A 19,522-nucleotide genomic window follows, 5' to 3' on the forward strand; every position below is an offset into this window, starting at 1 on the left:
CATCTGGCTTCTTCCAACGTGATGTTTTGAAGATTCATTCGTGTCGTTGCAGGCCGAGCATTCATTTCCTTGCCATGTAGTGTTCCATTATGAGACTATATCAAAATTTACTTATCGTTAATGGCGTTTGGGTAGTTTCCAGCTTGGGACTTTTACAAAGAGTGTTGTTAAGAACGTTCTAGTACATGTCTTTCCGTGGACATCATGCACATTTCTGTTAGGGATATGTAGCTAGGGGGTAGAATTGCTTTGCCACAGAATGTACACACGCTCAGCTTTAGTACGGCCAAACAGGTGGCCAAAATGTTTGTCTTCAGGCCCAATTTTAATAGGGTCCTACCATATGAGAAATGTTAGTTTTTCCAAAATTCCATAAGCTTTGTAAAAAAAAAAAAAAAAAATCTTACTTGAGGTACTTGATAACTTTCTATTTTGTACTATATTTTCACATACCTTATCTCCCTTTCTAGGTTATAAACTCCTTGAAGGCATTGTTTTATTTGTCTTTATATTTCCCAAAGTACTTTGCATAGAGTAGACTCTAAATTTATTAGTTTTATGTGAATGGATGAGGAAATGAGGAAAATTATATGTAGTATTAATTTCAAGGATGTTTATAAATTGCAAAAATAAAAATAGCATACCAGATAAACTACAGGGGTGATCGTGAACAGAATACATTTATTAATGGTAGCTCATAGATTTTCCTGGATTCTATAAAATTTTACATGCGATTATATGGGAGAATATGAAGTTGAATTGTGTATTTTCAACTATTAGACTTAAATCTTGGTGTTAGCTCCCACATAGAAGCCTGTGAATATTGTGAAACAGGGAGGTAAATTTGTTAGCCATGAGCTTGAAGGTGAATGGGAGGGTGTGGTGAGGGAGTATGAGAGGGAAGTCGTGCGGTAGCAGTCGTGACGGCTCTGGAACTCCAGTTTGGGTCACAGCTTTGTCCCTTCCCCTCGGTGCTTCTGCGACTGGCAAAAAGTAATGATTTCCCTCTATCATGGGGAAGGCCAGTAAGAGTTTTATGAGCCAAATGGAATTTTAGTGGCTTCTTAATTTAGCATTACCACTGTTTTAACCTGCTAAGTTAGGATATTAGGGATTTATGGGTGGTTTTCCCCTTAATGCTTTTTTCCACATTCCAAATTTCATTCAGTAAATACATACTACTTTTAAAATCAGAAAATATTTTTAAAATAATTTATGTTGCAAAAATTGCTACCTTGCTTATTTTTTATTTCAGTCTTGGCCTGCCTATGAGGATATCTATAAAAAAATGATTGAAATTGCCAAATTCTTAGATTTGCCCCGTTTTCCAGACATAACTGAAGACTGCTATCTTCATCCAAACATCTTGTGTATGAAATACTTGATGGAAGTCAATCTCCCTGGTAAGTGTGGTGTATGTGGTGAGGAAACTTTTATAGAATTGTAAAATCACAATGAGCAAAATATAGAATTCCTCTTAGATCACAGACAGTTAGAGCCACCTGACAGGGTCCATCGTAACATGAAGCTTAATTTCAGAATCCTTTCTTAAAAATATTTCAGGCTACTTAAAAAGGTTAAAAGGACATTGTTCAGAAATAAAGAATTCTGTTTTGATGTGAGGGATATGCTTGGTTTTTACAATAAGTTTGCTGAGTGCAATTAAAGTAAAAAATGTTTCAATATGTGTTATTAATGAGCTGGATGCCCCCCTTCTGGAAAAAAAGGCAGTGCTTGGTCATTTGTAGGATCACAGTGAACTCTTTAAGGCAATGAAACACAGAATGTGAAGAGAGCCTCACTAGACCTTGTTCACAATATACCAAAACACAGGTAACCCAGTGGAATCTGCCAATGGAACCCATTCCTGAATTTCTTGCAAAACTAGAAATGTGAGAAATTCAGGACTCATATTCTTAAGAGAAAATACAAACATGGTGTGGTTAGCCTATTGCTTTAGCAATATAAAAAATGTGATTGGATATATTTTTAATAGGGAAGGAAAATGTATATGTTAATGAAGAAAGCAATATACAAAACTGTATATATATGTATAGTGTAATTCCAATGATAAACATAAATATGTAATAACATATATATATATACACACACATATATACATATACACACACACAAATCTAGTAGTAGGAAATAGAAGGAACACAAGGGATTACCAAAATGTAACTGACACAGGCTGGCTCCTGGCAAGTGTCTGGTTCCTGTGCTTGCTATTGGATGGAGAGTGGGAATAGAGTCCACAGGACATGGTGACTGAATGCATGTAGGAAATGCAACTTAATTCAGTACAATTTATTATGCTCTTATAAATACTAGCTGTTCACTTAAGATTAATTAAAATAGAATATTGTGCATCTTGGGTACTTAGATTAGTGAGTAAAGAAATTTGCTTAGTGGGCGCCTGGGTGGCTCAGATGGTTAAGCGTCTGCCTTCGGCTCAGGTCATGATCCCAGCGTCCTGGGATCGAGTCCCGCATCGGGCTCCCTGCTCCTTGGGAGCCTGCTTCTCCCTCTGCCTCTCTCTCTTTCTCTCTGTCTCTCATGAATAAATAAAATCTTAAAAAAAAAAAATTATTAAAAAAAGAAATTTGCTTAGTAATTTAGAGTTTTCAAAGTATATTCACTATCTTATTTCATCCCACAACCCATTTTACAAATGAAGAAACTGAGGTTAAGTGACTAACGCAGAGTCACAAAGCTAATGATTGGAAAGCCTAAATATATAGGCCCTAGCTAGGCTTTCTGTTTCCAAGTGCCACATTATTCAGCCTTGACTAATAGATGGAGGCCAAGCTGACCATATAATTTCTTTAGGAAAGCAGTACATCAAGTTTAATATACACGGAGGCTTCTAGTGTGCTAGCCAGGGTGGCAGCCAGCGAGTTAGTGTACATTCCTAGAGAAGCTCTTGGTCTTACAGGAGATTTCGTTTCAAGCAAGTGCAAATTGCTGTAGAAACACAGACAAGAGAGTTGTATGAAATGATAGAAAACTAGCATGTAGCTGTGTGTCAGGTACCAGAATGTGTCCTACACATAGTAGATGTTTTAGGAAGTCCAAATAGGAAAAGAGAGACCTTGCCAGGATTCTACCATTAGTGTTTCTATGTGTTAGCCATTTTTTGGTTTATTTTATTCAGAAAATGTGTGTCCCTCAGTTCTAGCATAGTACCATGTTTTAAGATGATAAGCTTATCTTACAGCGGTACACATTAGTATGGTCTAGTTAGGCACAGAATTTAATTCACATTTTACTGTTTTTGTTCTTCAACAGATGAAATGAATGATTTAACCTGCCAAGTGGTAAAAATGACTGGAATAGGAGAAGTGGATTTTCTGACATTTGATCCCATAGCTAAAATGGCAAAAACAGTTAAATATGATGTGCAAGCTGTCGCTGTCATTGTAGTAGTATTGAAACTGCTCTTTTTATTGGATGACAATTTAGAATGGTAAGTGTATGTCAGTTTTATGAGGAAAAAATTACACTGTTTTGTTTTTACCTAATTATTCAGAGTAAAGGAATCCTTGTATTATCTCAAGAGAAAATAGAGCCTCTCAGTTGTAGAACACTGACTAGTAGCAACAATTACTTGTTACATGAATTTTGACTCAGCTAGTGTCAGAGAGTTAATTCTACCTTAGTAAGTTGTTTGTCTCATGTTTTATTCCTATTTTTTAAGTACATACTCATGTTCTCATTGCTTCACTGATTCCCAACTTTAAATCGTCATACACAAATCCTAAAGAATCTTGTAGCAGTTGCCTAAAGGCATCTTTCTGTATGCCTTTAGGCTCCTGGCACTATGTGACTTCAAAGATTATTGTGGAAAGTAAATGAAACTTAAAGTGTCACTCCTCCCAAATGCCAACAAACAATGGCAGTATGTATAGTGATTGCTTCTCCATTAAAAGTTAGCATCAGTTTCAAGTACTATTCTATACTTTTCTTTCAGAAGAATTCAAAATTTAACTGTCTTCAAATAAGTGACTTCCAAAAAATTGACTTGCTTTTTGGTTTTTCCAGGACTTTGTCTAATATTGCTGAGAAATACAATGAAAAGAACAAAGAAGGTACTTAATTTTTTATCATTCAAATTCAAAGTCATTGTAAGTGATGGATTAAAAGATGCAATAAACGTAAGGAAGACTTTGAAAAATATATAAGTACACATATACAAACACTTGTATACAAAATGTGCCTTATACCAGAATTATTTCTTCATGTGATTATCTAATTGTACATCTAGGCTGCTAAACTTCAATGATTTCCTATGATGTGTAAAGACCAGCCTGCTTTTTCATTCCCGGCTTCTCCTCACTAGCCATGCTAGACCGTGAGCACACTGGCAGTTCCGTGACTGTACCATCTGTTGTGATGCCTCAGCCTTTGCTCACGCTGTTCTTCTACCTGAAATGTTTTCTGTCTTACCCCCTGACTCCCTCAATCCCTGACAAATCCACCTTTATTCTTCAAGATTCTACCTTCTCTTCACACCCACTCCCAACCTTACCACTTCCCAAATCAAAACCAATCACTCCTGCGACAGCTGCTCCTATCCAAACACCTGTTAGAGGTTTAGCACACTGAATTGGACCTGGTGGACTATGTATGTCTATCCCAATTAGATTGTCAGTGTCTGTAAAGTGCTAAGAATAGCTGACATAGAGTAAAGCACGACATAAATGATAGAAAGGTAGGTTGTGAGCTTCTAGAGGGAGGGACCATGTCTTTCTTATTTATTTATTTGTTTTTTTCATGGATCTTTAGTGCCTAACATAGTGTCTGGCCTAAGAGCAGTTCAGTGAAGTGGGTAGGTATATGAATTCTTAAATTCAATTTTAGTTCCTTAGTTCCCTCATTAGTATTTATGTTCATTGTTGTTTTTTTTTTAAATAATTCAGCTTTTTTGGGGTATAATTGACATATAGAATTGTAAGATATTTAAAGTGTGTATTTTGATGATTTGATATACATGTACACTGCAAAAGGATTCTCTCATCTGGTTATACATTTATCACCTCACATTTTAATCTTTTGTGTGTGTGTATGTGTGTGTGTGTGAGTGAGTGAACATTTTAGTCCTATTCCCTTAGCAAATTTCCTTGATATAATACAGTGGGATCAACTATAATCACCATGTTTTACATTAGATTCTCAGACCTTATTTATCTTAGAGCCAAAACTTTGTACCCTTTTACCAACCTCTCCCTATCTCCCACCCCCCAGCCCCTGGGAACTACTTTTCTACTCTGTTAGAGTAGAAACTACTGTTTCTAGGAGTTTGACTCTTTTCTTTCAAGATTTCACATATATGTGCACTGGTTTTAAGAGCTCGGATTTAATGGTAGAAATCAATTTGTGAGTTCTTTCCAGAATATATGTGAAATACTTCTTTCTACACATTGCTTTATGTCAGCTTCTACACAGAGTGAAAGGTTGAACAAGGTGTCTTCTAATGTCCCTTCTCATGCTCCTTCTGTCTCAAAAAAAGATGGTTTTAGTATAATCTAGTTAGGGCCACAATATAGATAGGAACTCAGTGACAGATTGCTCAGGAGTCATGTTGAAGTATGGAGACAGTGACTCCATAATTCCCATAATGTTGACTCCATAATGTTTAGTTGTATCAATGAATGAAGACTCAAATGAATAATGTATATGGTTATAATGTGACTTATTTGGTTACTAATCATAGATTTCATTTCTTTCAGATAAACCCTGGTTTGATTTCAGAAAATGGTACCAAGTGATGAAGAAATCTGTTGATGAGAAAAAACAAAAGTGGGAGGAAGCCAGGGCAAAGTATGTTGTCTCTTCTGGTTTTAGGTTTACCTGCTTGATTTCTAAGTCTCTTACCTTATATTTGAAAGCTGACATTTCAGCAGTTAGACCCCTTAGCATTATGACATTTTTTTTTAGAAATATTAGCCCTATGTTCTATTTGACATTTTTTTTTTTTTGGTGTTACTATTAAATAACCTCCAGATTTTATTTGGATTTCATCAGTGTTTCCATTAATGTCCTCTTTTTAATTATTAATTTTTTATAATTTGTGTGAGTCACACCTACATTTCTAATATTCCTTCTCCTTCCCCTTTCTCAAAGTTGATCATTTCCCATCTGCTTTCCGTATTACGAAGATTACAAGTATCAGCTTATGACATATGTAATTGTCCCCCAATAAAGTGAATGTTCCCCCAAATAAAGATCCCTACAAAAATCAAAACAGAGGAAAGCACAAAGAGAGGATATTTAATTCAGTCTCACCATTTGACTCTGAACTCTCGTTCTGATGTAGGTTCATTGTAATAGAGTGGAAGGAGCATACCTATAGAGACAGACAGTGCTGGGTTTGAATCCTGATTGCACTACGGACTAGTTGTGTAACCATGGCCAAATTACTTGATTTCTTAGCCTCGGCACACTGAAATTTAGTTTGCTCATAAATTTTCATAGACACTATATCTTACATAACATAGAGTATATTTCTATTGATGTCTGATTTGAACAGTTTTGTATCTATTCTTAGAACTTTGAGTCTTTACAAGACTTTGAAGAAAAAGTTAACGTCTCTGTATTTTAGTAAATTTATAATAATGCTCAATTGATCAACTAATTTTATATATTTTGAGAAAAATCAAGGCTCCTCAAATTAGTTAAAATAATTCATTCAGCTCTAAGTTCCTCATCAATGAAATAGGGATAATAATGCCTGCTTTGTGCTCTAAGAACTAAATTTCAGTTTTCACAGGTAGAACTGGATTATTTTTCTTCTACATTTAAGAGAGCTTTTAAATAGAAAAGCAGACTTACGGGGATGAATAAAGCACTGTGGGGAAGAGGATCCTTGCCAAAAAGGGGAGAGGTGTAGTAGTTTCTCACTATTCAGGTTTGATACACAATGATGAAAGAAAAGAGGTGGGGTGTGAACTTACTCTGACAGCCTGTGGGTACCCAGGAAACTGGGTCCTTCCTCTTCCTTGTCAGAGAAGGAATGTCTCTTTGGTCATTGGATCTCAGTGGTTACAAGAATATCAGGAAGAACAGGAGTTCATTCTGTTGTCTTAGGTTATCTTGGAAGTACAAGCCATTGGGCCTTCCTTTTTATGGTGCCAGCAGGGGTTGTCCTGACTGATACTGAGAGGCTAGGTATTCAAGGACCATGCCACTCAGGCATCTCAGTAGTAACTAAGAATTCATTAGCTCAAGCCAGGCACCAGCCTACACTGCAGACATAGCTATTAGAGCCCAAATTGATATTTCAGCATTCAGTTACAGATCTTAGACTTACTGACTTTTAGGTACTTTAGGGGAGAATTTAATGACCAGAGAGAGTATGTCTATTTCCAAAATGGCATCTTCCAGGGAGAGACCAGGACTCAGGGAAGAGATTGTCCAGGGGATACATTACCAAGATACTTCTGTATGGAGTAGGTGCTTTGAGCTGAGTGAAATACCGTATATAAATCACTACTGACTAGTGCTTAGGCACAGAGCCCCTACCCGACCCCCACTGTTGACATAAATTTGTAATTTTTTCTCCCATTATTCTGAACATCATCTTCCATGTTGTTAGATGAAAATTATTAAAGCATTTTCCATAGCTAAGTGTGGGTCCCTATGTATGAGATTATGAAAAACATTAATAAACAGTAGTTGAAAACCTAATAACAGCTTACGAGGTGGCTTTGATGACTTCCAGTTGTCATGGAAGATGCTGGGAGGAACATGGAAGAAAATTTAACAGCATGTGTAGAAAATCTTTTTAGCCTTTTGGGTTAGGCAAAATTTTGTAGATATACCAAAAGTATGATCTAGAAAAGAAAAAAATTATAAATTGGACTTCATCAGAAGAAAGAATATCTGCTCTTCAAAAGACACTGTTAAGAGAATGAGAAGCCATACAGTGGGAGAACATACGTGCACATCACATATCTGATAAAAGATTTGTATCCAGAATAAAGAATTCTCATACAGTAAGAACACAGATAAAAACCCAATTTTTTAAATGGACAAAAGATTTGAGCAAGTATTTCAGTAAAGAAGATGTGTGGAATGATGCTCAACATCATTAGGGTTAATAGGGGAATGCAATTTAAAACTACAATGAGATATCATTACACACCAGTTAGAATGGCCAAAAACAAAGCGAAATGAACAAACAACTGACCATACCTAATGTGGGTATTTAAAATGGTGCAGCCATTTTGGAAGTTTGACAGTTTCTCATAAAGTTGAACATACATTTATTACACTACCTAGTAGTTTGCTCTCTTACATATTTACCCAAGTGAAATGACAACTTCACGTAAAAATCTCTATTTGAACGTTCATAGTGGCTTCGTTCACAATGGCCAAAAAGTGGCAACAACCCAAATACCCTTCAGCTGGTGAATGGATAAGTCAAGTGAGGTAAATCTATACAATGCAATACCGTTCAGCAATGAAAGGAACAAACTTCTGATACATCCAACACTATGAATGACTTAAATGCATTATGCTGAATGAAAGTCTCAAAAGGTTACACAGGGTATGATTCCCTTTATATGACATTCTGGGAAAGGCTAAATAATCGGGATGGAAACAGATATCAGTAGTTTTAAGACCAGGAATCTGGGAGTGTGGAGAGGGCTTGACTGTGAAGAGGCATGAGAGACTTTCGGATTGATGGGCCTGCTCTGTGTATTCACCGTGGTGGTCATTACATGACTGTGTGTGTTTGCCAAAGCCAGCAGAACTGTACAATGAACAGGGTGAGTTTGTGTGTAAATTATACCTTAACTTTTATTAGTTGGGAAACAAAAGCATATGGGAAAACTGGAGAGAAGTCTGCAGGATTCCTGCAGAAAACATTAGGACTTTGTGACGTGCCTCCATTTTTTGTATCTTTTGTAGTTTGGGGAAGAGGTAAGCAAAGTAAGGTACATTTTTAAAGAAGGAGTATCTAGACAGAATGTTATTTTAGATCACTTTTCCCATTTTCTGGGCATACGACCCTGAGGAAGTAATGCCTCCTTGCCTGTAGCATAATTGCCACCTGTGTATGCCTTATAAATGCATAAGAGATTCTGTCTAGATTAGGTATTTGCAAGGGATTTTTAATAGTGGGTTTACCCACTGATTGGGATTGGACTATATAGGAAACTTCTTTATTATTTTTTACCTTGAGTATACTGTTACATTTATTATTTAAGAAAACAAATAACAAAGATATTTGAAAGAATCACAAACTCCTTTACCATAGGGTTCAATGACAAGTTCTCTGATATATTTTAAATGTGGTATGTTCACTAAAATTTAGTTCACACATAATTTTCAGGAAAACTGTAATTTATTAACATTGATTGCATCTCTACATCAGAAGACCGGTACTTACTGTTCGTTTTGTATGAGTTACCAGAAGTACCTCTGATTTAATCCTCAGCAAAAGGGCAGATGGGCAAGGGCAAGGAGGAACAGTTGTTCCTTAGGTGGTGGTTTCACTTCTTGAGAACAGACAGCAAGAGAATTTTATGGTGAAGGAAACCATTTCTACATTTTTGTGTAAATAATATCTTCTTCAGGACCTCATGGCATCTGGGAGGCTTTTGGGATGAGCATGTCATTCTGTTGGCTTGCTGTCTCCTTCAGTGCTGCCTGCTTACATCTGTGACGTAAGCTCTACAGACGCATGTCAGTGGTCATTCTAAGGCAGAGCAATTACACCGAGTATCAGGAATTTCAGACGTTGCTTCAGAGAAACTTCTCTGAAATGTGTTTAGGTCCATTTCTTCTCCATTCTGCTCCAAATGTTTTTCTGCATTGTATAGGTATATGTGGAAAAGCGAAAAGCCACTCTACCACTCATCCATTGACAGAGCAGTGGTATATAAAAGAAGAGGTGAGTTGTGTTGTCTCTTAACGCCATGTAGCAGTACTATTGTAGAAAAGCTAAATATCTTGACTTCTTAAAGAGTGCCTAGGGGCACCTGACTGGCTCAGTCTATAGAACCTGCAACTCTTGATCTCGGGGTTGTGTTTCAAGCCCCATGTCAGGTGTAGAGATTACTTAAATAAATAAATAAGCTTAAAAAGTGTCTAAGGAATTATTTTACTTCTTCAGCAAGTGTTCCAGTGCCCATCCAAAGAAATACCATCCTCTGTAAGAAATTTCCAGAGGAATCTGTTTCAGGAACACTGTATTCTTTAAAACAGAACTTAAGTTCCCACCAAAATCTAAAATCATCCTATTATTTCTATGACTTTCAGAACTCTTTCTGTGGAGAATTGCCTGTAAGTTGTCTTGCTCATTTTTTTTCCTAATTGTGGTAAAAATACATTTTACCTTTTTTAAGTAGTTCCCCAATGCCCCTCATCCAGTTTCAGCTCCCCCTGTTGTTATCCTCTTGCATTATTGTGGTGCATTTATCAACACTAAGAAACCAACATTAGTACATTGCTAACAAGTAAACACATCTGTGATTTAACATTAGTTTTTATTTTATTCCTTTCCTTTTTCCCTCTGTTTCCAGAAATGGTGGTGAGTCTACAAAAACAATTTAGCACACTGGTTGATTCAGCACCAACTGTTGAAAAGAAAAGTCCTTCAAGTTTTCAGTTCAACTGGACTGAAGGAGACTCTGCTAGAACCTGTTTCCATGGACATGGCCTCCAGGGGATCCTGAAGAAGAAAGACCAGTCACTGACAACCAAGAATTCACTATATTGGCTTAGTACACAGAAATTCTGTAGAAGGTATGTGATGCTTTTAGAAATCAAAGGATAAAAAATAACATGAAATCTCTAGTTTGTCATGAAGTAGTGTTCTTTTCGAATTTAAAGAAGTCACATAAAATTACGGTTGACTATAATAAGAACTAGATAGGTTATTTGTTGGAATTAGAAGAAATGTTGGGCTTATCATCAAGAAAATTGGAATTATACATTGAGTCTTGTTTAAGAGTTTTAGATGAACACTAACCTTACTGTGACAATCATTTCACAACATATACGTTGCACACTTTAAACTTAACATATGTTATGTCGATAGTATCTCAGCAAAGCTGAAAAAGGTTTTAGACTATAAAGACTTTTTTCATTGTGCCTTTATATTTTTATACTAACTTCATTTTATACTAATCTCACTCTTTGTACATAGAAACTGTTTATAAGGCAGTTTCCCAGTAGTGAAGAGGACGTGCTAACGAATTGGTCTGTTCATATCCCAGCTCTGCTACTTGCTCCTTGTGGGCAAGCGATTTACCATCTCTACAGCTCTGTTGTCCCAGTTGTAAAACCAGCATACGAGTGAGTTGAGGGGGAGCTTATATCTTTATATTTTCCCCATGGCACAGACAGCGTGTAATACTGATCTTCTTCCTCTTCTGAAAACCTCCGGTGGCTCCCATCTCACGCAAAGTAAAGTTAAAAGACCCTAAGGAGCCTACAGGCCCCTGCAGTTCTCTGACCTTCCCTGCTTGCCTCCTTTGCTCCACGTTCACTGCCCCTGTTCACACCGGCCTCCTATCTGTTCCTTGACCTTGCCGAGCGCACTCCCCACACAGGCCTTTGCACATGCTATGCCTCCAGCCTGGAATGCTCTTCCTCCACATGTCCACACAGACTTACTCCTGCCAGGTTGTTGCTCACATTTCACTTCCCCATCCTGTCTAAAATAGCACCAACTCTCCCCTCACCCTCACACGCACACCTCATCACTCTCTACCCCCCTTGCCTATGTTTTCTTTCTCATAGCTCTTGTCAGTATTGAGTAGATTGTTATATATTTATTTTGCTTATTTGTCTGCCTTCCCCCACTAGAATAGAATATAAGGTCCTTGAGTGCAGAGACTGTGTCTTAATTAATGAAAAATCCCAGAGGCTAGAACAGGGCCTAGCACATAGTAGGTGCTCACCAGTTATGTGTTGAATGAATGCATGAAAAATAGAGAATGAGAGGGCACCTGGGTGGCTCAGTCGTTAAGCGTCTGCCTTTGGCTCAGGTCATGTTCCCAGGGGATCGAGCCCCGCATCGAGCTCCCTGCTCAGCGGGAAGCCTGCTTCTCCCTCTCCCACTCCCCCTGCTTGTGTTCCCTCTCTTGCTGTGTCTCTCTCTGTCAACTAAATAAATAAAATCTTAAAAAAAAATTAGAGAATGAGAATTAAATGAGATTTTGGTATCTGTCATATAGTAAATCTCAATACATGATAACTCTGATCATTACGTTAAATAAAACTAATTTTCTATTGAAGAGTTTCTCTTCCTAAGTTGAGTATCAATGAAAGATAAGTAAAATGTAGGAACTACAATAGGAGATAACAAAATGAAGTTATCTGTATGAAAATTTACTACTCAACAAAAGTTTAGCTGAGTCTAGAATGACTGTAGAGCAGCGCTGACTTGGCAGCAGCAACAGGGAGAGTAACTACGTATTTAAGTAATTCCAAAAGTCTGGAACCCAAACCCCAGGCTCGGCACCACGGCTGACGTGCTCCATTCCTGTGCAGTGGTCAGTGCAGTGGCTTTTTCCGATGTGAAGATTTCATCAAAAGGAAGAGAAAAGATTGTAGTCCCGGCCGGTGAGGAGCACCCGCATGAGACCAGTTAAGTTAGAAAGTGGTGCTCTCTGCCCTTCTGTCTCTCATGCCTGCGGAATCGGTCCCGAGTTAGTTAGGGGGGAGCTTACACCTTTATGCTTTTCCCGTGGTGCAATCAGTGGATTTCCAAATCTTTCTAAATCTTCACAGATTTAATACAGTAATATAAGACAGTTAGTTACAAATAGACCTTGTATACTCAGAGATGAAACAGCTGAGAATTTTTTTTTCTCTGCATGAACTATAAGGCTAAAAATTATAACCTATAGACAAAGCATCAGTGATACCATGACTTTATGCACCAAAATTCTGTCAGCCTTGCCTATTTAGACCATAGCCTAGAACCACAGAGTAAGCAAAAAAGGCTTCCACCAACCAATAAAAATGTCACAAAGTCCATGACTAGAGCCAACACACTTTTCTCAGAAAGCCCCTTAGCCCCTCACTCAGAGCCAGCGCACTCTGCCTTCAGGTGTGTTTCTGTCAGGCTGAGTTGTCTGATTTCCAAACTTCTCATCATCAAAAGAAACAAAGCAGGAGGGAGACTGAGAGGTGCTCTGCTGATAGTCATCTTGACAGCAAACATAAATGACATCTATTTGACAAACGAGAGAGGAGCCAGCATCAGAATCAGAAGCAGACAAAAGAACTCAAATTACAGCAGTCTGAAGTTCATTCCTGACACACTTTTTAATTGCTCCACCTAACAAAACAAGCCTGATGGGGTCTCAGCTTTAACACAGAGCATGACCCAAAATGCTGTGTGCATTCTCTTTGGCTTTGTTTTTCTAAGCTGTATTTTCTAATATTTTTACAGTAAAAATGAACAACTTGTAATAATATACTTTATATTTTTATACTAATTTCATTTTACACTAATTTATACTATACTATAAATTTATAATTTATACTAATAATGTATAACTCAGTTTTAAAAGATGTCCATACAAAATGGTTAAAATGAAGTGTTTTGATGCTTAGGAGAGCAGATCTTCAGCTGTATAGAGAATTTTGTTACACAGAAGGACTCATGTCTGAGGGTTCAAGAGACAAATGTTGTACAGTAAAATACTTGTGAGAACACTCAGGCCTTGAGAACTAAGCAGAGAAAGGCCATAAGAGCACTTCAGATATGAGAGGTTGTTTATGCTTCTTATCTGAGGCAGAATGAACAGTCTTCATGAATTTGAATGCCCTTAATATTCCTCACATTTATAGAGTACCCATCTGTAAGTAGGCCAGTTACTGACAATTAGCTGGGTCTAAAGACCCGTTGTAGGCACTGGCTAATCAAGTATCTGTCCCTGGCCTCCCTGAGAGGGGCAGGTGGTTCCTCTCTCCTTCCACAGGAAGAGGAACAGCCGAGGTACTTCAAATTGCCATCCACAGGAAATGGGAGGCTTTGGATGTCCCCCTACCCCCCCATACACACACAGTTTTCTTGAGGGGTCCCATAAAAATTTGATTTGAATTTTAAGAATTTTATTTTAACTAATATTTTAAATTAGAGTAAAAAAAAAAAAACAGTACTCAAATATGTATGTCATATGCCAAATTTGAACATCTTTCAGACCACCAAAACTTTAACTTGTTTTAGCAGGTTTGTTTAATTTTGTATGTATACAGACTTGAGAGACTATTCTTTTTGCATACATTCCAACTTCTCACAAGGAAGTTCTCATAAGGAAGTTTAAATGTACCTTACAGCCCTCTTTTAAATGTAAACCTGTGCTTATCCCTTCACATAAAATTGTTTGTATAAACATATTCTTATAGCATCCATTTGCCACACTCATTTATTTTCTGTGTCAGAGCTCAAGGAACATCCGTTGGCACATATTCTACTCACAGCAAAATACTTGGCAATAACAAATTATTGTATGTTATATTTGGTTTTATGGCTTATAACTCTAGGAGAGTTTTCTGAGTTTGTGATAAAGAATATAATCCTTATAAGGTATTGTTAATGATTCAACTTAAAAATAAAAGTACTTATGGGAGCAAATAATTTGTATACCTTTTCTTATCTTTCTGGTGTAGAGCTTCCCTAGGTAAGAGAAACAATACTTTTTGCCCTTTTTGTTGTAACCATTTGTCTGGAAGAATCTCTCTTACAATAGCTGAAATTGAAAAGAAAAGAAGAGCAAGAGACCACCAGTTTGTGTGAATTCCTGTAAATGGCTTATATTTGATTTCTGTTAAACCAATCAATGAGTATTTGAGGCTTTTAAATGTCCTATTAGTGAATACGTGGAGTTTTGGCTTTATTTTAGATTATTAAAGTAGTCTTAAGATTTTAAGTGAAAACAAAAATCAGTTTTAAAGGAGTAAAGTGGAGGTGAACATTTTTGAGCCCTTTAGAAAATATATATTTTCATTCGATACTTCTGTTCACTCTATGAGGTAGGCACTGTTATTTTTTCCTGTTTTACAGGTGAGAGAACCAAGGCTAGTTATCCATAGTCACAACTGATGGAGGCAGAGTTTTGTGGTGCACACACAAACTTTCTTTCAGGAACATAGGACCATATATAAATCCAATATCTAAAAGTTTGTATCTTCTATATGTTGTTTACCTGTTTTTTTAAGCTTTTTACTCTGGAACATTTCAAGTATATTCAAAAATAGAGAGAATGGTGTAATGAACCCCCCTATACCTGTCATTCAGCCTTAACAATTGTCAACATGACTAGGCTTGCTTCCACATGCCAACCCACTCCTCCACTCCCGCCCCCAGATTATTTGGAAGCATATCTCAAATGTCATAATGTTTTTAAAAACAAAATCATAATAAACATCAATCAGACATTAAGAAACAAATAGTAATTCCTTAATATTATCAAACATGCAGTCAGTGTTTAGATCTTCCCAGTTGCTATGAAATTTTTAATATAATTCAATCCAAATAAGGCCCATACATTGCAAGTAACTAAGATATCCCTTAAGTGTTTTGGTTGGTAAATTCCCCTTTTATGTCTTTTTTTTTTTTGTCCCCTTGCAGGGAAAAAATTACTTGTTGAATAATCCGGGTCTTGTGTCCTATACAATTTCCCATAGTCTGCATTTTGCTGATTACAACCTATGATACCATTTAACATGTTCCTCTGTCCCCTGGATTGCCTACACCTTGGTATAGTTAGAGATGGAGTGTTAGAGTTAAGAGATTCGTAATTAGAGATTTGGTGGTAGTTGGAGACTTGATCTACTACTTTTAAGATAAGTAAAATTGCTTTGTAAACTCTTCTTTCTATAATAGGTACAAGATTGTAGGCTACATTATCAAGTCCGGTGTCTTATTTTGGGTGGGGATTAGGGATTATTTATTTTCTTTTATTTTAAAACTATGCCCAGGGGCGCCTGGGTGGCTCAGTTGTTGAACGTCTGCCTTCGGCTCAGGTCATGGTCCCAGGATCCTGGGATCGAGCCCCACATCGGGCTCCCTGCTCGGCAGGAAGTCTGCTTCTCCCTCTCCCGCTCCCCCTGCTTGTGTTCCCTCTCTCGCTGTGTCTCTCTCTGTCAAATAAATAAAATCTTTAAAAATAAATAAATAAATAAAAATAAAAAAATAAAACTATGCCCAGAATCTCTTTCTGTATGCTATTGTTTGCTTTGAGCATGGTAAAAAGAAGCAGCCCATCTGTAATGGAAGGACTTCTGGGCAAGGAATTGTGAGTCCTGGCTCCAGTACCATCTGTTACCCTGGTGTGGTAGCTAACCCCTGGATGGTGCTAGCATTTTTTCTTCTGTAAAAATAAGTTGTTTTGCTAAATTGTTCCAAGTTTCCTTCCAACTCTGAGTACTGTTTTAAGCCTAACCATATATATTTGCTAGTTTGGGGGATGTTTCAGGGATAGATGCATACATTTTAAATTGTCATTTTAAGATAACTTCTTCCTTTTTCTTCCCTTTCTAGCTATTGTAAACATGTGACAACCTATGAAGAATCTAATTTTTCTCTGAGTTATCAGTTCATAATAAATCTCTTCTCCTTCCTGCTGAGAATAAAGACCTCTTCCCTCCATGAAGAAGTGAGCTTAATTGAAAAGAGACTTTTTAAATCAAAATATAGTAAAACGAAAAAGAAATCAAGATCCAGGAAAGGGAGAAAATACTGAGAAAAATGAAATAGAAACTTTCTTGGGAAAATATTTTAATAGTGATACTAATGTCAAATTATAATATTCCAGAGAATTATGGGAAATAGAATTTGATTATATATCCACACATACATAGATACATATATATGTATCAAATGTGCTTATAAAAATGTGTATTGGAAAATAAGTGAATTGTGTTTGAATTTATTTTTTAAATTATGAATATTCTTTGAGAAGATTAAACAGTAAGTTTTATAAATGGTATCCAGAAATTTGTATTCATTGTATTTTAAAGCTAAATTTGCTTTTTTTTTTTTTTAGGCTAAATTTGCTTTTAAACTAGATCACTTCCTTATTCTTTATGCCCCAAAGGAAATCCCAGATGGATCAAAGATCTAAACAGCATAATTTTTTACATATACATATATTACAGTACTAGAAGAAAACAAGTATGGCTGCTTTGATGATCTTGGAACAGGGAAGGACTTTCCAAACATTCCCCAAAACCAGAAGCCAAAAGGGAAAAATTGGTAATGTGACTGCAAAGTCACAGGCAAATAGCAAGTAGGAAAATATATTTGTAGCATATGACAGACAAAGGAATAATTTCTTTAATGTATCAATAGCTCTTGCAAAGCAATAGGAAAAAGACAGGCTGAGCCAGGAATATGAGAAGATAGCTTTCTGGAAAAAAGAAATACAAAGGCCAACCCCCCAAAAATGATATAAATTAAAATAGGTTACCAAAGATATATAAAGGTTTATAATATCTGGTGAGGATACTGGAAAATCAGGCATTCTTGTTCAGTTTATTCATGCAACAAACACTGAACAACTGTGTTCCAGGCATATTCTAGGCACTGGAGATATAGCAGTAAACAAGGTCCCTGCCTTTAAGGATCTTCGGTTCTAATAGGGTGGGGGCAGATAGTCAACAAATACACAATAGTGGGGCTGATGAGGTGCAATGAAGAAAAAGCAAGGTAAGGGTGATAAGGTGGGCCTTTTTATAAAAAGTGATTGAGGAAGGGCCCTGGGAGGTGACCTTGAGCAGAGATCAACCGGTATGGAGCAAGCCATGTTGCTTTCCAGGGGAAGGTTATTCCAAGCAGAGGAAACAGGCAAAGGCTCTGAGGCAAGAGTATGCTTGATGGAGTCAAGGAATAGCAAGTTGTTCAGGGCACCTGGAGTGTTAGGGTTGTAGGGGAGAGTAGTAACACAGGAAATGGAAGAATTTGCATTCGGGGCCATGGTAAGAACGTTGGCTTTTGTCCCAAGGGTGTCATGGGAAGCCATTAGAAAATTTTGAGCAAAAGAATGGTGTGATCTGGGGCACCTGGGTGGCTCAGTCGGTTAAGCATCTGCCTTCAGCTCAGGTCATGATCCCAGGGTGCTGGGATCGAGCCCCACATCGGGCTCCCTGCTCAGCGGAGAGCCTGCTTCTCCCACTCCCTCTGCTGTGTTCTCTCTCTCTCTCTCTCTCTGACAAATAAATAAATAAAATCTTAAAAAAAAAATGGTGCGGGCGCCTGGGTGGCTCAGTTGGTTAAGTGACTGCCTTCGGCTCAGGTCATGATCCTGGAGTCCCGGGATCGAGTCCCGCGTCGGTCTCCCTGCTCAGCGGGGAATCTGCTTCTCCCTCTGACCCTCCCCCCCTCATGCTCTCTCTCTCTATCTCATTCTCTCTCTCAAATAAATAAATAAAATCTTTAAAAAAAAAATGGTGCAATCAGACCTATGTCATAAAAGGACTACGTTGCTCTGTGGTGAATAGATTGCCGGGGGAAATGGGCAGAGGTAGAGACCACAACAGAGACTACTCTTCTGGTTTGGTCAAGAGGTGGTGGTTTGGACTACAGAGATTATAGTGGAAGTGGTAGGAAGGGATTAGATCCCAGATATAGTTTACGTATGAAATAATAAGAATTTGGTGATGGGTTGGTTGTAGGTGTGAGAAATCAAAATGCCCCGATTTTTTTTCCCCTGTACCATTTATTAAGATGGGGCTGCTTTAATTTCCCCCTATTCACCCTGTTTGTGAGGGAAGTTAACTGGGTTGGTTATATATAGGGCTGTGGGAATAGCCAAACACAGGGTACCCAAGATTGAATAGATGAGATTGACAGCAGCTAATTAATCACATATACTTACCACCTGGGAGAGGATGCAGCACTCTATGCAGGGCCAATAGGGTCACATTCGGGAACCGAGAACAACCAGGGACAGGGAGGCAGGCTTTGTATCAGAGGGATGGAGCAGCCCCTGGTTCCTGCACGAGGGTGTGATTGGCTTATTTGAATAATCCCATGGGCAGACAGGAACTCTTCTGGTCCTCTTAATAAGGTTAGGGGACCCTATCCATCGGAGCAGAGTGGGGAGGGGAAGTCAAAGTTAGGCCACTTTGGGGCCCTCCCCGTTTCACCAGATGTCAAAGCAGCACAAGATAATCAGGCCTTAATTTTAGGCTGTACACCACAGGGGAACTCAAAAGAGTGGTATTGGGAAATCAGTGTTATTTGGGGCATATTGAGTTTGAGATGCCTGTTAGACATTGGAGAGACGTTGAAGTCTGAAGTTGGAGGGGCAGGGGTCTGGGGTAAGGTAAATGTAGGAAACATCAGAATATAAGTACTATTTAAAAACCGTGAGGCCAGATGGGACCTCCTAGAGAGTTTGTACAGATAGAAGAGAGGTCTCCATGGTTGCGGTTTGTGCTTCAGCAGCACATGCCCTTCTACTCCTGGATGGCAGAGGGTTTTTTTCAATCAGGAATTAATGTTGGTTTGTTTTTGTTTTTGTTCTTTTGTTTTTTCAGATGCTTTTCTTGC

The 19,522-nt window shown here is 37.8% G+C and overlaps 1 protein-coding gene across 1 annotated transcript in view; it reads left to right on the forward strand.

The window, feature by feature from the left end:
* Nucleotides 1-16,958, forward strand: part of TAF1B (TATA-box binding protein associated factor, RNA polymerase I subunit B) — a 65,404-nt gene extending 48,446 nt beyond the window's left edge. The window contains exons 9-15 of the mRNA XM_035000567.1: nt 1,256-1,403; nt 3,292-3,469; nt 4,045-4,091; nt 5,733-5,823; nt 9,831-9,901; nt 10,533-10,755; nt 16,511-16,958. Of these exons, the coding sequence (XP_034856458.1) occupies nt 1,256-1,403; nt 3,292-3,469; nt 4,045-4,091; nt 5,733-5,823; nt 9,831-9,901; nt 10,533-10,755; nt 16,511-16,712 (960 nt within the window). The 3' untranslated portion in view covers nt 16,713-16,958. The remainder of the gene's footprint in view (nt 1-1,255; nt 1,404-3,291; nt 3,470-4,044; nt 4,092-5,732; nt 5,824-9,830; nt 9,902-10,532; nt 10,756-16,510) is intronic.
* Nucleotides 16,959-19,522: the final 2,564 nt, after the last annotated feature.

This window comes from Mirounga leonina, unplaced genomic scaffold (genome assembly GCF_011800145.1).
Source record: "Mirounga leonina isolate KUSES-001 unplaced genomic scaffold, KU_Mleo_1.0 Mir_125, whole genome shotgun sequence".
Taxonomy (NCBI): Eukaryota; Metazoa; Chordata; class Mammalia; order Carnivora; family Phocidae; genus Mirounga; species Mirounga leonina.